Source organism: Octodon degus, unplaced genomic scaffold (assembly GCF_000260255.1).
Source record: "Octodon degus isolate 3935 unplaced genomic scaffold, OctDeg1.0 scaffold00091, whole genome shotgun sequence".
Classification (NCBI taxonomy): domain Eukaryota; kingdom Metazoa; phylum Chordata; class Mammalia; order Rodentia; family Octodontidae; genus Octodon; species Octodon degus.
In genome coordinates, this window is record NW_004524667.1 from 2,893,937 (window position 1) to 2,910,561 (window position 16,625).

Here is a 16,625-nt window from a genome sequence, read left to right on the forward strand (position 1 = left end):
TTATTTGTAAGATTATTTTTTGAAAATGTCAAAGTTTTGATAATTTTGTATCTGTTTTCAGGGCACTGACATCTTGAAGCATTCTCATATTTGTCATATGTCATTTGTCATATGTGTTTCTTATTCTCTATTTTAAGAAAATATATTAAGATTATCAGTAAATTATACAAATGTGTTTATTAAAATAAATGGCTTATTTTTCCCTCTTAGCTGATTTGAATAGGATGCACAAACAAAATATAGATGCCTACCATAACCCAGATGCGAAACCATATGAAGATAAAAGGGCTGTTGTAGCTGTAGACCAAAATTTAGCCACTTCAAATGCTGAGAACCTAGAGGATTCTGCAAATAACAACTCAGGTTTTTAATCACATTCTATTTTTTTTCTTTTACATTTCTAAAGTTGTTCAGTATCATATCTCTTTTGTCCCTTGATAGCATTCCAGAGTTCTTATTGTGATTTTGAGAGTTTGATTATTCTGAGTTAACAGGCTAGCCTGTTACTTAAGTTATTGCAAATATATTTCCCTTATAGTTATTTTGAAAAAAGTTGAACAGGGAAAGGTTGCTTCTTAATACTGTGTATTTCTTCTTAGCTTTGTAACTTGCTATGGTTGCTTTATCTGCTGCTTCTTAATTTTGCTGGTTAAAATCAGTTTTACACACATACAATGTATTTCTTGCACTCCTGATTTGTTGAATTAGTGTCTAAGTATCAAGTGTGTTCTGCTAAGTTGTGAGAAGATCGTTTGCTTGTTTTACTGATCACATATCCTTCCTTTTGAAAACCTAATCTTTGTAATAGGCCAAGTAATTAAAAATTCAATATCTGATCCCAGCCCTTGTTCTTAACCAGATACACTTGACTTACTGTTATATAGCATCCCTAGGTCAAAGATTCTACAAGTTGAAATTACTCAGTATCATTTTTTATGACCTGCAAGGAAAAAGTTGTGATTATCTTTAGGAAGCATATAAAAAGATGTATTTAGAAGTGAAAATACCAAGATTAACCATCCAACAGAAAAGTATAAAAACGAAGTATAAAAAGTAAAGTCATATTAATATGCTGAGCTGTAAAAGGCTCACGTCAAAGACTTCTAACATTGCAAGTCTTACGGAAAACCCACTACTATTATGGACTACTGGACTATATTGGAATATTTTGCTGAATTCACACAGCTATAATATTTAAATGACAATGGAATACCTTCTCTGACAAAACTAAACAAAAAGGAATACAAATGAATGACCATTTTGTGTCTGTATATTCAAAATAGTTAGGATAGATACACAGCTATATTCTCTTAATTCAATGAATAGAAAGATTTGTTTTAATATTGTTTGTGGACAGGATATCATGTCTGCATCTTGTACAATGAATAACCACCAAGACAACAGTATGCAATGTATTAATTATTGAAACTGTCCTAATGGGATTTGAAACTGTCTCGTTGCTATTTGTTTCTCAGAATTATTGAAAAAAGATAAATAAAAGTGAAAACAAAGTTAAAGAATATACTCCTTAAATTTTATTCTGATGCTTATAAAAATATTTACTACAAAACTGCTTTTGTGCATTCGTAGAAGTTTTGATTGTCATCTTAAAAAGAACTTTACATTAGAAAGTTCTAATATATTCAGGACCTATCATGCAGTTTTTAAATTTTTAAATTTTTTTAGCCTATGTGACTTACTGGCTAATCAGGTTAAATAAGGAGCTGTAGTTAGTGATAATTAGCTATGTATTTTTCAAGTCCTTGATGGGAGCTTTAATTGCTGCAGCCCTTTAAATTACTTTAGGCAGTGGAATGCTTACTTTTTTATGTAGGCAACTTTTTTGTTCTTTGGCCTCTTAATTTTAAAAAAGTAGGCCTTTCTTTGATCTACAGTTTATCTTTTGGGTTCACTTCTGATTTTTGGAGCACTAAAATCGGCACCTTTGACTTTGATGAAATTATTTTTTTCTCTCTTAACATGCAGTAATTCATTGTGGAATAGGAGTATCAAAACACCTTTTCATATTATTTCTGCAGAGAGAATTTTGGCTTCTTTTTTGATTATTATTTTTTTTCTCTTTCTCATTTGCTGCTTCGGATCTCTTTCATAGCCATTATTATTTGTAATTATATCTCAGCCTTTGCTATTGTATCTCAGAACTTATTATTTGTAGTTATATCTCAGAACTTGTCACAGATAGTAATAGCACTTTTAAACACTAGAGAATCAATAGTTTCTATGACTCCTTCCCAAGAACATAAGCATGTGCACAGCAATACTTATTGGTATCTTTTCTGTCCTGCCATCAGATTTTTGTCCTTCTGCTGTTTACCAGAATGTTCTGCTTTAAGAAATATTTTTTAAAAAACCCAGATATTTAAAATATTTTTTGTGAATTAACATTTCTTATGTTAAATATTTCCCTAGCAATTAGCATAAAACAATCTTTCTAAATACAAGAAACTGTCTAGAACTGCATAATTTGTGCTGTGTCTTTATATTTATATATATGTGTATGTATCTGTCTATATAGCTCTTTATATCTCTATATATACTTGTGTGCACACATGCATATTTTTCTGTCTTTCTTTATTGTGGGACTGGGAATTAATTGACTCAGGGTCTCATGCATGCTAGGCAAGGTTCTACACTGAACTATATTCCAATCACTTCCTACCCCCTTTTAAAGTTCTTTTTTTTTTTAATTAATTAACTAATTTGGTACAGGGTCTCAGTATAGATCTCAGACTCATTAATTGACTCAGGGTCTCATGCATGCTAGGCAAGGTTCTACACTGAACTATATTCCAATCACTTCCTACCCCCTTTTAAAGTTCTTTTTTTTTTAGTAATTAACTAATTTGGTACAGGGTCCAGTATAGATCTCAGACTCATAGTGATCCTCCTGTCTCAGCCTCTCCAGTGCTGGGATTATAGGTGTGTGTCACCATTCCCAGTTTTGGTGGCCAGGTCCACCTGGCATGAGGTACTGGGATCTAACCTAGATCCTTACACTTGCCAGGCAGATGCTTAGACAACCGAGCTATCTCCTCAGCCTTAAAGTTCTTTTTGAGACAGCCTATCACTGAGTTTGTCCAGGCTAGCCTTGAAGTTGTCATCTTCTTGCTTCAGCCTTTGGAGTGCCTGGGATTATAGGTATGTGTCACCAAGACTGGCTATGTTTAATGTTTTTTAAAGGTTAATGTTTTTTAAATGTTTTTTTATGGAGTTCAGATGTTTCTGAAAATTGAATGTTGTAATGTCACTTAAAGTTCATTGTCCTCTGATGTTTCATCATTAGGCCTATTTTTGAGGACCTTTATAGTATTATGTGGGTTTTTTCTTCTTTTACTTACGGTTGCTTCCTGAGTTGCTCTTTGTAAAGTTTAGTACTGATCAGATTTAAATTTGTTTTTAGCCTTACTATGATTAGATACACTTCTATTTTCTTTGTATAGAACGTATATTTTCCCATGGCTTGCTTTATTTATTTATTTATTTTTGTGCTGAGAATCAAACTAAGGAGCTTCCACTTGCCAGGCAGGCACTTGTGCCGCTGAGCTTTGTCCCTAGTCCTCCCATGGCTTTATTTTTAAAGTTATTTCTAAAAAGATTTATTTTGTTTGCCTCTAATATATTTTCTTTAATTGTTCTAAGGATTTAAAAGGTGAAAGATATCACTCAATTTGGTTTTGCTAATCAGCTTTTCCAACAGTGAATAAGAGTTAAAAGAACCGTTGAGTTGTATATTTAGTTTTCATTAGGACCATTTCCTAGTGAAGATGAATATTCATGATATTTAAGTCTTGATTTGACTTTCTGATTTGTACAAATAAACATTAATAAATTTAAATTCAAATACAAAGTAGACCCGAATAAAAGCTAAACTGCAAAGTAGTTTGACTATGACACAAGTATGGGAAATAATGCTTTAGATTGATGATATTAAGATCAATTAGCAACTCAGAGATAATATAAAATGTGATGTGTTGCTTAAATTTAAATGCCATTTTTTTTCTCCCTGTGTTAAAAGGGACTCCTAGGGAATAATTGCTTTCCAAATTGCTTTTATGCAATAATTTTCCCTTCAAGAATATAAAAATCTTATTGATAGATAACATGTAACAATTTTAAAAAATTAATACTAACATCCCACTTAAGTTTTGAAGATAAAAACCATTATAAGAATTAAGACTCATTCTAATGTCTTAAAAATGGTTTTATTCCTGAATTTAAAAGCTATATTTCAACTATAGCTGGGAAGAATTTTGGAATTGCTGAGTTCTAAATATAACTTTTGAAATTTTAAATATATATATTTGCATAATATACTTAACATGTGACTGAGAACTATTAAGCATATACATAAAATTTTAAATATACTTTTTTCTTTCTATAAATTCTAATTTACAGACTTTGCTGTGAGATAATTTTTTAGGCTCTTAGCTTTTATATTTTGTTCGTGTCTTTTAGCTGTTATAGATACAATATGATTTTCAAATATTCATTTTAATCACACGGCTTTTGTTTTTCTTCCTATTTTTCATTTGCTCTTCAGATTCTAGTTTCAACCTTCCTCTTCTGATGTTGACCTCTGGATGTTTGTATTTAGCACAGGTTTTCAAAGTACCAGTTTATTAGCAAGCTGTTCTTTAACCGTAACATTTCCTAACAGTGTATTTTTGCTAAATGTCTTTTCAAGGCCATGTGCAAACGCAGAGCTCTCCTTTTGCTCGGGGAAATATATTTGGTGACCCTCCAACTGAACTGCAGATTAAACAGCAAGAATTATACAAAAATTTTCTTCGTTTTCAGGTAAAAGCTTTATCTGATTATAATTTTCAAGTTTTATAAGAATTGTAATAAGCCAGCAAATCCTAGCACTCAGGAGCCTGAGGCAAGAGGATTGCCATAAGTTTAAGGCCGACCCAGGCCACATAGTGAGTTCAAGACCAGCCTAAACTATACACTCAGACTCTTTCAAAACAAAAACAAAAAAAGGAGACATTTTAGGACACATACTAAATTTTCAAATGCCATGGAATTATCTAAAATATGTAATTTATATCAAATATAGGTCCTAAAATGTTTTGTTTGAAAATAAGAAGTGAGATATAGTGTATTAAACATAGTAGTTGACTTTTCTAAATGTTATTAGCTCATTCATTATTAGTAAATGTTGAGACGCTAAAGTTCATTCAAATATTCACATATTGGAAGTTTTTATATGTTATACAATATTAGAAAATCAGTATTTTTCTCCAGAAATTTTATATTCTTGACTCAGTATAGACTAAAGATATATAAAAACTAGATATAGTTACATTTTGCAGCTATATGTCCCATTTGGTATAAAGGCAAATAAAGTGGTATCTTGGTCCATGAATTTAATTCTTTCTATGCTTCTTTCAAATTAAGTTCCTGAATACCACTTTAATATTTAAAATAGTAAAAATGCTACGACTCTTCCCAAAAGGAGACATTTAAGCATTGAGTGCTTTTATAAGCAAGTGGACTTGCTAGATTCCACATTGTCTCCTCTTGTACCGAATACCAGGAACAGAGATTACTTTGCCTCAAGGGGACTGTTTCTTCTTTCTTTGCCTTTCTCTAAACCTACACTTATAACTCAGTGTCAGATTCTGTGTCATAGTTAATCTTCCTTTGATAAAAATTTTCACAGCAATTCTTCATTACTGAAAACCTTGCAACAGATTTTGAATACCTACAGACCCCTCAGCTTTACCTTTCAGGTTATCCAATCTAATCTTAATCTCTTAAACAGATTTCACTCTGACAAGTCATCTTTAATAAATGTAGTTTTTAAGAATAATTGATCTGGGGCTGGTGAGATGGCTCAGTGGTCTAAAGCACCTACTTAGAACAAGCTTAGCTAAAGCACAAGGGACCACGGTTCAATCCCCCAGCACCACATGCCAGCCCCGCCCCCTGGGGGCCTGAGCTGGCCACACACACAAATAAATAAAAAAAAATAAAAAAAAAAAAGAATAATTGATCTGGCATTAATGTGTAGGGTATATCAATGGAACATTGAGAAAACTGAGAGCAGGGGTATTTCAGTGTAGAGCAGTGACAGTGAAATGAATGGAAGGTCCTTTCTACATATCAACAGGATGTGGGCATAAATGTAAGAGAGTGGCATCAGAGGCCTGGAAGGGGTTGATCTTTCCAGTCAGATTACAAAAGGTTGAGGATACAAAATCATTTTCACACCTGAAGGATCTGTGATATGTTGCTCATGATGATAGCAAGTCAGAGTTTGTCGCTCCAGTTTGGTCAGCAAGTCCTACCACAGTCTTTTACTAACCTTCTTCCCCCAAGTTTTATAATTATGTAGTTCTTTTATTGTTTATAAAATATTTTTACATAGTATTTCATTAAACTTCAAAATTCTCTGGGAGATATGTTTATCTATTTTAGGACAAGCAACTAAAACACAGACTAACTGGTTTTTCCATGTTGGTATTGAATCTTTTTTTTTTTTTTTTGCTCCGAATACCTTCATGGCAGGTTTGGCTGGCTTGAGTTCTGGGGATCGAACCACAGCAACCTGAGCCTGACTGCTTTGTTGAAGCAGCCACTTAAAGAACTGAACTAAGGGGCAGGCCCCATGGTATTGAATCTTGAGGCCAATGTGTTTAACACAGTGGAGTGCTACTCTGCCATAAATAAGGGTGAGCTTGAGTCATTTATTGGAAAACAGGTGATCTGAAACAAATCAAACACACAAACTTAAATATCACATGGTTTCTTTTTAATGAGAAATCCAAAATATAAATAGAGAGCAAAGTAAAAACAAAAAGTAAGGAGATAGAATTTGCTCACATGGGAAGAGAATCAAGAGATGGAAGGAGGAGGGGTGGAGAGGGAAGGGGATGAAAAAAGAATTAGATGTGTGTACACATACTATCTCTGTGCAAGGAATGTCCACATTGCGCACTACAAACATGTGATAGGAAAAACCAAAACTTAAAAAAAAAAAAAAAATTCAATTCATTCATCCAAAAAGAAAAAAACAAAACAAAACATAAAACATGGAGAGACTAGTACTTGAAGCCATGTCTTCTGACTTCAGGTATCAGATCTTTAGTACCACACTTGTATCCATAGCATTTCTATAGTCTTTCTATGAAAAAATCTGCCAGTCATAAGAAAAGCCTTGGACTTTATTAGTTCAGCCTCTAGTTCTCCTACTCCTAATAAGCCTCAGTGTTTCACACACTAAATTACTCTCAAATGCTGGTTTTCGAGTTTTTCTTTCAGGATCTTAAAAACCTTTTTATCTTTAAAAGAAATTTACCACACAATTATACAAAACATAAGGTAAGTATATGATAGTTATTCCTATAAAATTAAAAATATATTTTCAGATAGGAAGTATCTAAAACTTAAGTGTTAAATATTTTAAGATGTCACAAATTCTGTATAAACATGGCAAGAGAAGCTTTAGCCCAAAGTTTGCACAAATAAGTAATACAGTTAGCTCAAGTACACATACTAGAAGTCTTTACGTTGTTAAAATTTGGTAAATAATACTTGTTAGTGTTTCATGCTTTTAATTAGAGCTTTAAAAATAAATTTAAAACTTCTAATATATTAAGCTAAAATTTTTAATAAAATATTTTCAGGACCCTTAAGGCACTTTTGTGTTAGGTAGCTGGAAAACCATGACATAGAAGATATCTTTCATCTTTCTTTCTTTTTTTTTTTTTTTGAGACAGCATCTTGCTGTGCTGTTCTGGTACTCACTTTTGTAGCCCCAGGCTGGTCTCAAACTCAGTGATCTTCCTGCCTCAACCTGCCCAGTTGTGGGATTTTCCTTCCTCTTTCTATTCAGTTATTGTCTTTGTTCTTGTTGGTATTAAGCTTTGGGTTATTTTGTTTTATTTGTTTGTTTTTTGAGCTAGGGTCTCACCATGTAGTTTAGGCTGGCCTAATGCTCACTTTGTAGCCCAGGCTGGCAATGAAATTCACAGCAATCCTCCTGCCTCAACGCTTTGGATTTTGAATTTGTCATTTTCCTGCACTAGGCTGAAATACTCAATCCCCACGCACCTACAATTTGAAGGAGGAGAAGTTTACTTTGGCTCAGGGGATTAGTCCAGGGTGGGCCGGCCTTGAAGAAGTAAGGGCCTGGGAGGAGGAAAGCTACTTAACCTGCAGCAGCCAGGAAGCAGGGGCTGGAGCAGGGGCCAGGGCAGGAACCAGGGAATGACAGAGCCATATACTTTTCTAGGTTACACCCCAGGGGCCCACCTCTAACCAGGCCCCACCTACACAGCCCATTCAACTACTTAACTCATCAGTGGATGTTACCTTCCAAACACAGGAAACTTTTGGAGAACATTTTATTTTAATTTTTTTAAAAAAATTATTTATTTATTTATTGGATACAGTTTCTTACTACGCAGCCCAGACTCGTAGTGATCCTCTTGTCTCAGCCTCCCCAGCACTGGGATTATAGGAGTATGCCACCACGCCTGGTTTTAGGGGACAATTTAGATCTAAACCTAGCACATTTATTACATGGGATCTTTAATCATTTAAAAATGGCGATTATTTGATTTTGATGGAGAAGCAATCCTGTATGTTTTGTTCATGAATAGAAAGGAGGAACTGAATGCAAAATGAAGTTTTGTTGGATCATCATTTATGTTTTCTCTAGATATGTGGTATTTTTCCTTTTTTGAGACAGTCTTGACATGTAGTTCACACTGGCCCAGGACTCCCAATGAAGCCCAGGCTACTCTAAGACTCACAGCCGTCTTCCTGCCTCAGCCTCCTAAGTGCTGGGATTCCCGGTGTGCGCCACCACAACCCTGCATTTTCTAGATATGTTTTGTACTTGAATAAGTCTGTATATTACTTAGCACTAAATATTAGGCTTGTACAATTTAATAATGGTATACGAAGGATTAGAAAAACTTTAATTTTTAAAATCATGGGACATGTGTAAGAAGATTAAGGTTCTTATCACTCAAAAATGTAACATTACTAGATAATCTTGAAGCTAGAAGAAATGCAGAGAAAAAATAAAAATAATATCAATAAATACCTCTAATCCATACTTAAGGGTTATAAAAATCTATTGATAGCCTTTAGTCAGAGTTAGGAATAGCCAGTACCTGCGTTGCCATCTTCCTGCCCCCTCATGGAGAGCACGGACTCTCTTAGCCCTCTACCTTCAAGTCTTAGCACTCAGATGAAACTTGATCATGAATCCTTGTCCTAAGTCCTCTCACACTGTAATACATTTAGTTCTCTCCTTCTTCCTCCCTCCCTCCTCTTTTTCCTTATTTTTACTTTTTCTCAGTCTCTCTCTGCTTCCTTCCTCTCTCTGTGTACCCCCTTCTTATGGTAGGGATTGAACCAAGGATCTCACATAGACTAAGCATGCACTCTCCCACTGAGCTACACTCCCACTTGTTGCAGTTTTAGTTCCTATATACCAAGTACTTTGGGGAGAAGTTTCTCATGTATAAAATGATTGAATACTAGAATATGATTTCACTGTTGTTTAAGAATACTGATCAAGCCCAGGAACTTTTCTTTTCCTTTTTGAGACAGGCTTTATGTGGTTCGTGCTGGCCTTGAACTCTCTATATAGCCCAGACTGGTCTCAAACTCATGGCAGTCCTCCTGCCACAGTTTCCCATGTGCTGAGGCTACAGGCATGTGGCACTACACATGGATTAAGTCCAAGAATTTTGAGTTACAATAATAGCAATCTTTATAGAATGATGAAATCATGAATATTCACTGAATACCTTCAATATAGGAGGAGCTTTTATGTTCATACATTGTTTCCTGTAATTCTTTACACATTCTTTTGGGGTATAAATATTAGTAACTTAACTCATAAGAAAATAGGGGACAAGAAAGTTTCTTAAGATTACACAGTCTGTGTTTCATAAGAGTTGAAATTTAACTAATGGCTTTTAACAGTACATTATACTTAATTATAGGACACTGAAAAAATTTAACAACTTTTTGGAATTTACAAAAGAGGTTATAAAATGTTGAATTTGTTGGACACCAGGTTACTTTAATTTTTCAATATTTTTATAAAATAATGACTAACCTTAATTCTTTAGATTGAGGAAAAGAAACAAAGAGAAGAAGCAGAACGAGAAAGACTGAGAATTGAAGAAGAAAAAGAAGAAAAACGTCTTGCAGAACAGAGAGCACGAATTCAGCAAGAATATGAAGAAGAACAAGAGAAGAAAAGGGAGAAGGAGGAGGAGGTACATTTTTCCCCTGCTCTGTTTTACTGTTTAGTCAGATCTGTTATTTTGATGTGATAAGGCATCTGTTACTTATAAGCTCTAACCGTCTTGAAGTGCATTTAGAAAAATGAGATTGATATCTGCTCACTGGATATTATTTTACTGAGGTGGGAGACTGATTTAAAAAGGGAAGTTAGTAGCCAAAAAGTAAGCCTGCCGTGGTTGGTAGTACATGCCTGTAAACCAGCTGTTCTGGAGGCTGAGGCAGGAGGGTCGCAAGTTGAGATTATCCTGTGTAAGTCTGTGATAGCATGTTCAAAATACAAAGAAGGGCTGAGGATGTACTTTGGTGACAGAGCACTTGCTTAGCCTGCTTGAGGCCATAATTGAAGCCTCAATATCACACAAAGAAAGTTATGTGTTGACAGATCTTATCAAGTACGTCTAATGTTTATTAAGCAGACATTTTTATTTTTAAAGAACACACCCATTGTCTGCAGTTTTAGTTTCATTGCGATAGTGTGAATATCTGAATGTACTCTGGTATGTACATATGAAATGTGTATTTTTTCTTTAATTTAAAGCAAAGACTAAAAAATGAAGAGCTTATTCGGTTAGCAGAAGAAAGGCGAAAAGAAGTAGAAAGAAAGAAGAAAGAAGAAGAAGAAAAACATAACCTGCAACTTCATCACTACTATGAAAGAGAAAGTAAAATTGGGGAAGAGACAAAGGTAAATTTCAGACAAAACTGTCAGTCAAACCCACACTTCACTCACCTTTACCGAGACACTGTGGAATTGTGAGAAGGAAGGGACAGGGAGGAGATGTTATTTGCATCCCTTTGTTCTTCCTGCTAAGTCTAGACTCAGTGTGCTGAATTTCCATAGTGCTGTCCCTGGACTTTATTGGTGCTTTCTGCTGAATAACTGAAGTGAGTTTACCTTGGTCAAAATCAGTCTTGTTCCTGTGGCCTTAGGAGGTGCAAGCAAAGCGTGCAGTGTGTAGACACAACGCCGTGTGAACTGCTTTTTCTAAGAAGTTCACAACAGAAATAGTATTTGGAAACTTATAATAACTTTTTTAAGTTTTTTTTTTTTTTTTTCCAGAACCGGGGATTGAACTCAGGCCCTTGCACTTGCCAGGCAAGTGCTTATTCTACTGAGCCATCTCCCTGGCCCCCAACTTATAATAACTTGTCAGTAATTTTATATCTATTTATTCTACTTATAAAAGAGTTTTGAATTTCATTTTCCATGAAATAATTTTTATTTTTGTAGTAATTCATTCTTACTCTGTTCTATCCGATTGCCCATCATAGATTGGGAGTTAAAAAAGAAAGTGGTGCTATACCACAGAATGATTTTGAGTCCTTATCTCTGAGACAGAGGGTTGATGTTCCAGGTTAGGTACGCAAAGTTTTTAATCAAGTTATTAGGTAAAGGTTTCTTCTTTAGAAATAGCTAATTGGCCCTCATCAGGATCCATTTCATACTCCTGATGATCTTTCAGTTACATTTAAAAATTTGTATGTATAAGTGTCACTGTGGGCTTATTATAAAAATGAATATTCCTGAGTTCTCACCTGTAGGGAACCTGAGGGACATACAGAAATCTGTATTTTACAGCTGTCCTTAGATACTCTGATGTAGTTAGCATGGAGTCTATACTTTGAAATTTCCTGTCTCTTTTGTAAGTGTGGCCCAATTTGATGTCAGAAAATGATTTACAGGAATTTATATAATACTCTTTTCTTCAAGGCAGGATTTCTTTCCTTTTTTCTTTCTTTTTTTTTTTTTTTTGCAGAACCTGGGATTGAACTCAGGCCCTTGTGCTTTCCAGGCAAGCGCTTATTCTACTGAGCTATCTTCCTGGCTCCTTTTTTTGCATTTTAGGGAAAGGTCTATAAGATGTTCAGGGTTTCACTACTAGATTGGACTCGTGATCCTCCTGTTTACAGACTCTCAAGAGCTGGGATTACAGGCTCAGGCCACCATGCTCGGTCTCAATTGCCATCTCAGCATGGCCCCAAGGGCGGGATGGACCCAGCAGGCCCAAGGATCGAACCCCCTGGCTCCTGGACCTGCTTGTAGGCACTTTAATCTGCTGAGCTATTTGGCAGGCCCTTCAAGACAGGATTTATGAAAAACTCATTTTAATTGTTGGATTAGTCTGGTGTATTTAGGATGTGATTTGGTTTACTGTTCAGTATGTTATCTGCCTCATATAACATGAGTCATTTTTTACTTCCTCTTCTCTTTTCTCTTCTTCTTCCTCCTCTTCCTTTTCCTCTGTCTCTTCCATCTCCCTCCTTCTGCTCTCCTCAGGAGGAAGAGATCTCTTATAGGATTTTGCCCCATGGCCAAGTTGCCCAGGGTGGGCTGGAACTTGTGATCCTTGTGCCCTGTCCTCTCAGAGTGATAAGATTAGAGTATACACTGCAGTGACTGGCAGCATGAGTCATTTTCCTCTTTTTTATATTAATTTTTCCCCTTTTATATTAGTATATGTTTGCAGTATGTAATACTGCAGTCATCATAGGGAGTTGGTACATACACAAAACACCTCTCAGTTCTTTTTACTCCCCTGTCCCAGCCTCTTCCTATCTCCACATAGTCTGTCTTCCTGTTTCCTGTCATCTGTTTTTTATTTTGCGATGAGCCATTTCTAATAGGTTTAGCTATGCTGTTTGATATCTCACGCCAGGATTTATGACAATAGAAATGATGAGTTAAATTTACTGAAAGATCGTTTAAAAGAGACATTGAGCTCTCCTGAAATTTGGAGAATTTCCTTATCTGTGGTGTTCTTGATGCTAGCACATCTAGATTTAGAGGTTGATGTATATTGTTTCTAGACAAGGAATTTGTTACTGTTATTGTACCCATTATTAAGATGATTTTTCACTTTTACTATCTTTTCTATATGTGGAATAGTATTGCTTTATTGAAGTTTGATTTTTTTTCATCCTCATCTAAATCTCATGTACTTTTTTTTTTTTTTTTTCAGAACCAGGGATTGAACTCAGGCCCTGAGCAATCTCCCCAGCCCCTTGTGTACTTTTAACTAGGATATCTGAATCTATTTGTGTTTATCATAACCATTACATTAGATCTTATATAGTATTGATAAAATATATTTTATTATAAATAATAACATCTTGAACTTCTTGGTCTTGTATTCCTCTATAGTATATATAGTTTATGCTATATAGTTACGTATGTATGTGTATGTAGTATGTATGTGTATATATGTACATATATGTAATTTTTTTTTCAGCACTTGAGACAGGCTTCTCCTGTAGTTCCTGCTCTTCAGAACAAAATTACAAGCAAACTCCAAAGACCTCCTTCGGTTGACAGCATCATAAGTTCCTTCATTCATGTATATACTTTCTGTTCTTGTCTTGTTTTTCTTCATTTGGTTATTTTAAACTAAAGGCACTAAATGAAACTTTTGTATTCATCACACATAGACAGGTTAAATTATTTTAGACCTGAAATACTGTAATGTCTACATTGATCTATTCTTAAAGTGTAACTGATAGGACTTGTTGCCTTAAAGTTTAATTCTTTTGAAAAACTAATTTAATAGTTCTTCTCCAGGCTTCTGAAGAGATCCTTTTCTTTGGAAATTATCTCCTAGCTAACTCTACTTATGCTCATTAAGTTTCTTACATTTTAGGCTAAGTTACAATCCAAAGTGAGCCAGGAAAATGTTCCAGAAGGTTTGATCCTTGAGTTAATGCTTGAGGAATTAGGAATTTGCCATGAAGGGGAAGGCAAAGGACTTTCAGTGTGTGCAAGATCAGCTGACTTGGAGGGAGGATAGACCATATGGAGAAACTTGCTGGCTACTGGCCCCTCTGTGCTGAAGCAGGAGGCCCAGAATGTGCCTCATTTGTACTTATGGCAGGTCCTCATTGCTTGTGTTGCTTCCTGAGCTCTGTCTTCTATCAGGTCAGTGGCGGCGTTAGATTGCTATTGGAGCCTAAAACCTAGTGTAAACTGGGCATGCCGGGGATCTAGGTTGGTCACTCCTTATGAGACTCTTGCCTGATGATCTGAGGTGGTGATGCTAGCACTGGGGAATGTAATTACTATGTATTGCAAGCACACACTGATAAAAAAAGAAATGACCACTCCTCATCCTTGGAAAAATGGTCTTCCATGAAATTTTTCCCTGATAGCAAACAGTTAGGAATTGCTATACTGAGGCAACAGGGAAGTAGGGCACTGATATCTGAGGGAGTGAAAGGGCTTGGATATCATTTCATAGGCTTGTGGATTTCCAGCAGGCTACGTGACACAGTAGTCAAAGAAGAAAAATTTATTTTCCTGATTCTATCCTCTGAAAATCTAATTCAAGTGGTCTGTGTGCAAAAATACATGGAAATTCACTGCAGTGTTTAAATAAGAGAATGAACAGCCACTTTCATCTTGAATTGTGTTGTCTTAGAGAGAAAAGACTAAATGTGGAGGAGACAAGATGCTTTTGCTGAAGTCCAGGTGTGAGACTTTGAGGACTTAAAGACATTGATGTGAAGAACTGAGAAAGGGAGACAATTTCATGAAACATTTAAGACTTATGGATAGTGGTATTTATTGACAGTGTGGCAGGTAGCAGTCAGTGACAACTTAAATGTGAACTGTTGAAAGCTTTGGGCTGGGACAGTTTTGGAAACCATTAGCATATTGCTGCTCCTCAGAGTCATTTGATTAGGAAGAGTGTATAGAGGGAGAGAAAAAGAGGGCCGAGGATGTGGTACTGGGGAGTTAATAGTGTTTGAGAAGCAGAAAAAGGAATAGAAGCAGAGTAAGTTGCCACTGCCATGTAAAACAATGATTAAAATGTCCACTGAATGTGTTACTTGGAAGTCACGTCACAAGTTTGGTGAGGACAGTGTTGACAGTGTTGCAGAAGCAAAGGCAAAAACTCTGTGCTGAGGGGTGAATGAGAATAAGGACTTAGACCCCAGAAATACACATTTATTATTCTTAGAGAAGCCTGGCTGTCCAGGGAAGGGGAGAGTGGATAGTAGCTAGTGAGTGAAGAAAGGTGAAATAAGACTTTAAAAAAATTTTTTTGTTGCTGTTGTTGTATTTTAGGGAGGGGTCTATAGAGTATTCAGGGCCTCACTATTAGATCAGACTTGTAGTGATCCGCCTGTTTACAGCCTCCCAAGAGCTGGGATTACAGGCACGCGCCACCCTGCTCAGTCTCAATTGCCATCTCAGTGTGCCCTGGGGGTGTAGCCAGCATGGCAGGTCCCTGGCCTGTTCGCAGGTGCTTTAATCCACTGAGCTATTTGGCCACCCAAGACTTTTCTTTAGAAACTGGTTTTATGCATAGGTTGAGAAGAGGGAGTTTGCAGAGAGGAAGAGGTTGCAGAAAGTGTGACTTGAGAAGAGTGTCTCTTCTCTTTGGAGAGGCTCAAGGTCTCTTCTATTCTGAGGATCAGGAAAAGTCTGTAGAGATATGGGCATGTTTTCAGGAGGATGTGTTTAGTTTCTTAACTCCTTTCAAACTTGTAAGCAGAAAAGATGTATTAAGCATATCTTTTCCATTATTGTTAAACAGGAAACTTCAGTGTCCAGAGCACAGTCTCCTCCAGTACCTGCAAGGAAAAATCAGCTCCGTGCAGAAGGTAGAGTTAATCATTAAGTTTATAATCTAGAATATTTCTTTTGTACATTTTTTGTTTTGAAACAATTACAGAGTTGCAGAAAGTAGAGGTGTCAGCATATATATAGCTAGTCAATAAGTGTTTTTATCTTAAACCAACAGAGAGTGAGAAAAGAGCAAAACTCTATGTGCTGACACCTGTGAACTAAGCAACTGCACTGAAGATAGCAGTGTGTAATACTAGGGTCATGCTTGGAATGCCTGTCAATCTGGCCTTCTAAATACATACTGCTTGTCTTTTCATACCAATTACTGCCATACTATCTCTCAAGTAAATGTTTGTTTAAAAAAAGGATAATAAATGAAAAAAAGAGGCAAGGAAAAAAAGTCAAAAAAAGAAAAAAAGAAAGAAAGTAGAGGTGTCAAGTACCCAACCCTTAAGCTCTTCCTGTCTTACAAAATCCAATATTATAGCCAGGAAGTTAACCTCAGTATATTCTGCAATCTTTTGTCAGGTTTTACTTTGTGTGTGTGTGTGCGTGCGTGTGCATATGTATGGTTTTTTGGCATTTTTAATCATGTATTATATGTGTAGCTACCACCACAGCTAGATTTCAGAGCAAGTCTGTTCCCTGGAGAAACTGCCTGTGGCAGTGCCTGTATAGTTCCACTCTTCACCCCCTAAAATAGCTCTTAGCTTTTGAATTTCTGCACTATCAGAAATGTGTCTTGGGATATTTTGATGTTAATAAT

General features: G+C 35.8%; 1 protein-coding gene across 1 annotated transcript in view; it reads left to right on the top strand.

Moving 5' to 3' along the window:
- The window catches only part of Cspp1 (centrosome and spindle pole associated protein 1), a 161,319-nt gene that overhangs the window by 116,782 nt on the left and 27,912 nt on the right, over positions 1–16,625 (top strand). Inside the window, exons 17-23 of the mRNA XM_023722388.1 lie at positions 211–363; positions 4,706–4,818; positions 10,119–10,268; positions 10,835–10,981; positions 13,527–13,631; positions 15,828–15,894; positions 16,468–16,531. Of these exons, the coding sequence (XP_023578156.1) occupies positions 211–363; positions 4,706–4,818; positions 10,119–10,268; positions 10,835–10,981; positions 13,527–13,631; positions 15,828–15,894; positions 16,468–16,531 (799 nt within the window). The remainder of the gene's footprint in view (positions 1–210; positions 364–4,705; positions 4,819–10,118; positions 10,269–10,834; positions 10,982–13,526; positions 13,632–15,827; positions 15,895–16,467; positions 16,532–16,625) is intronic.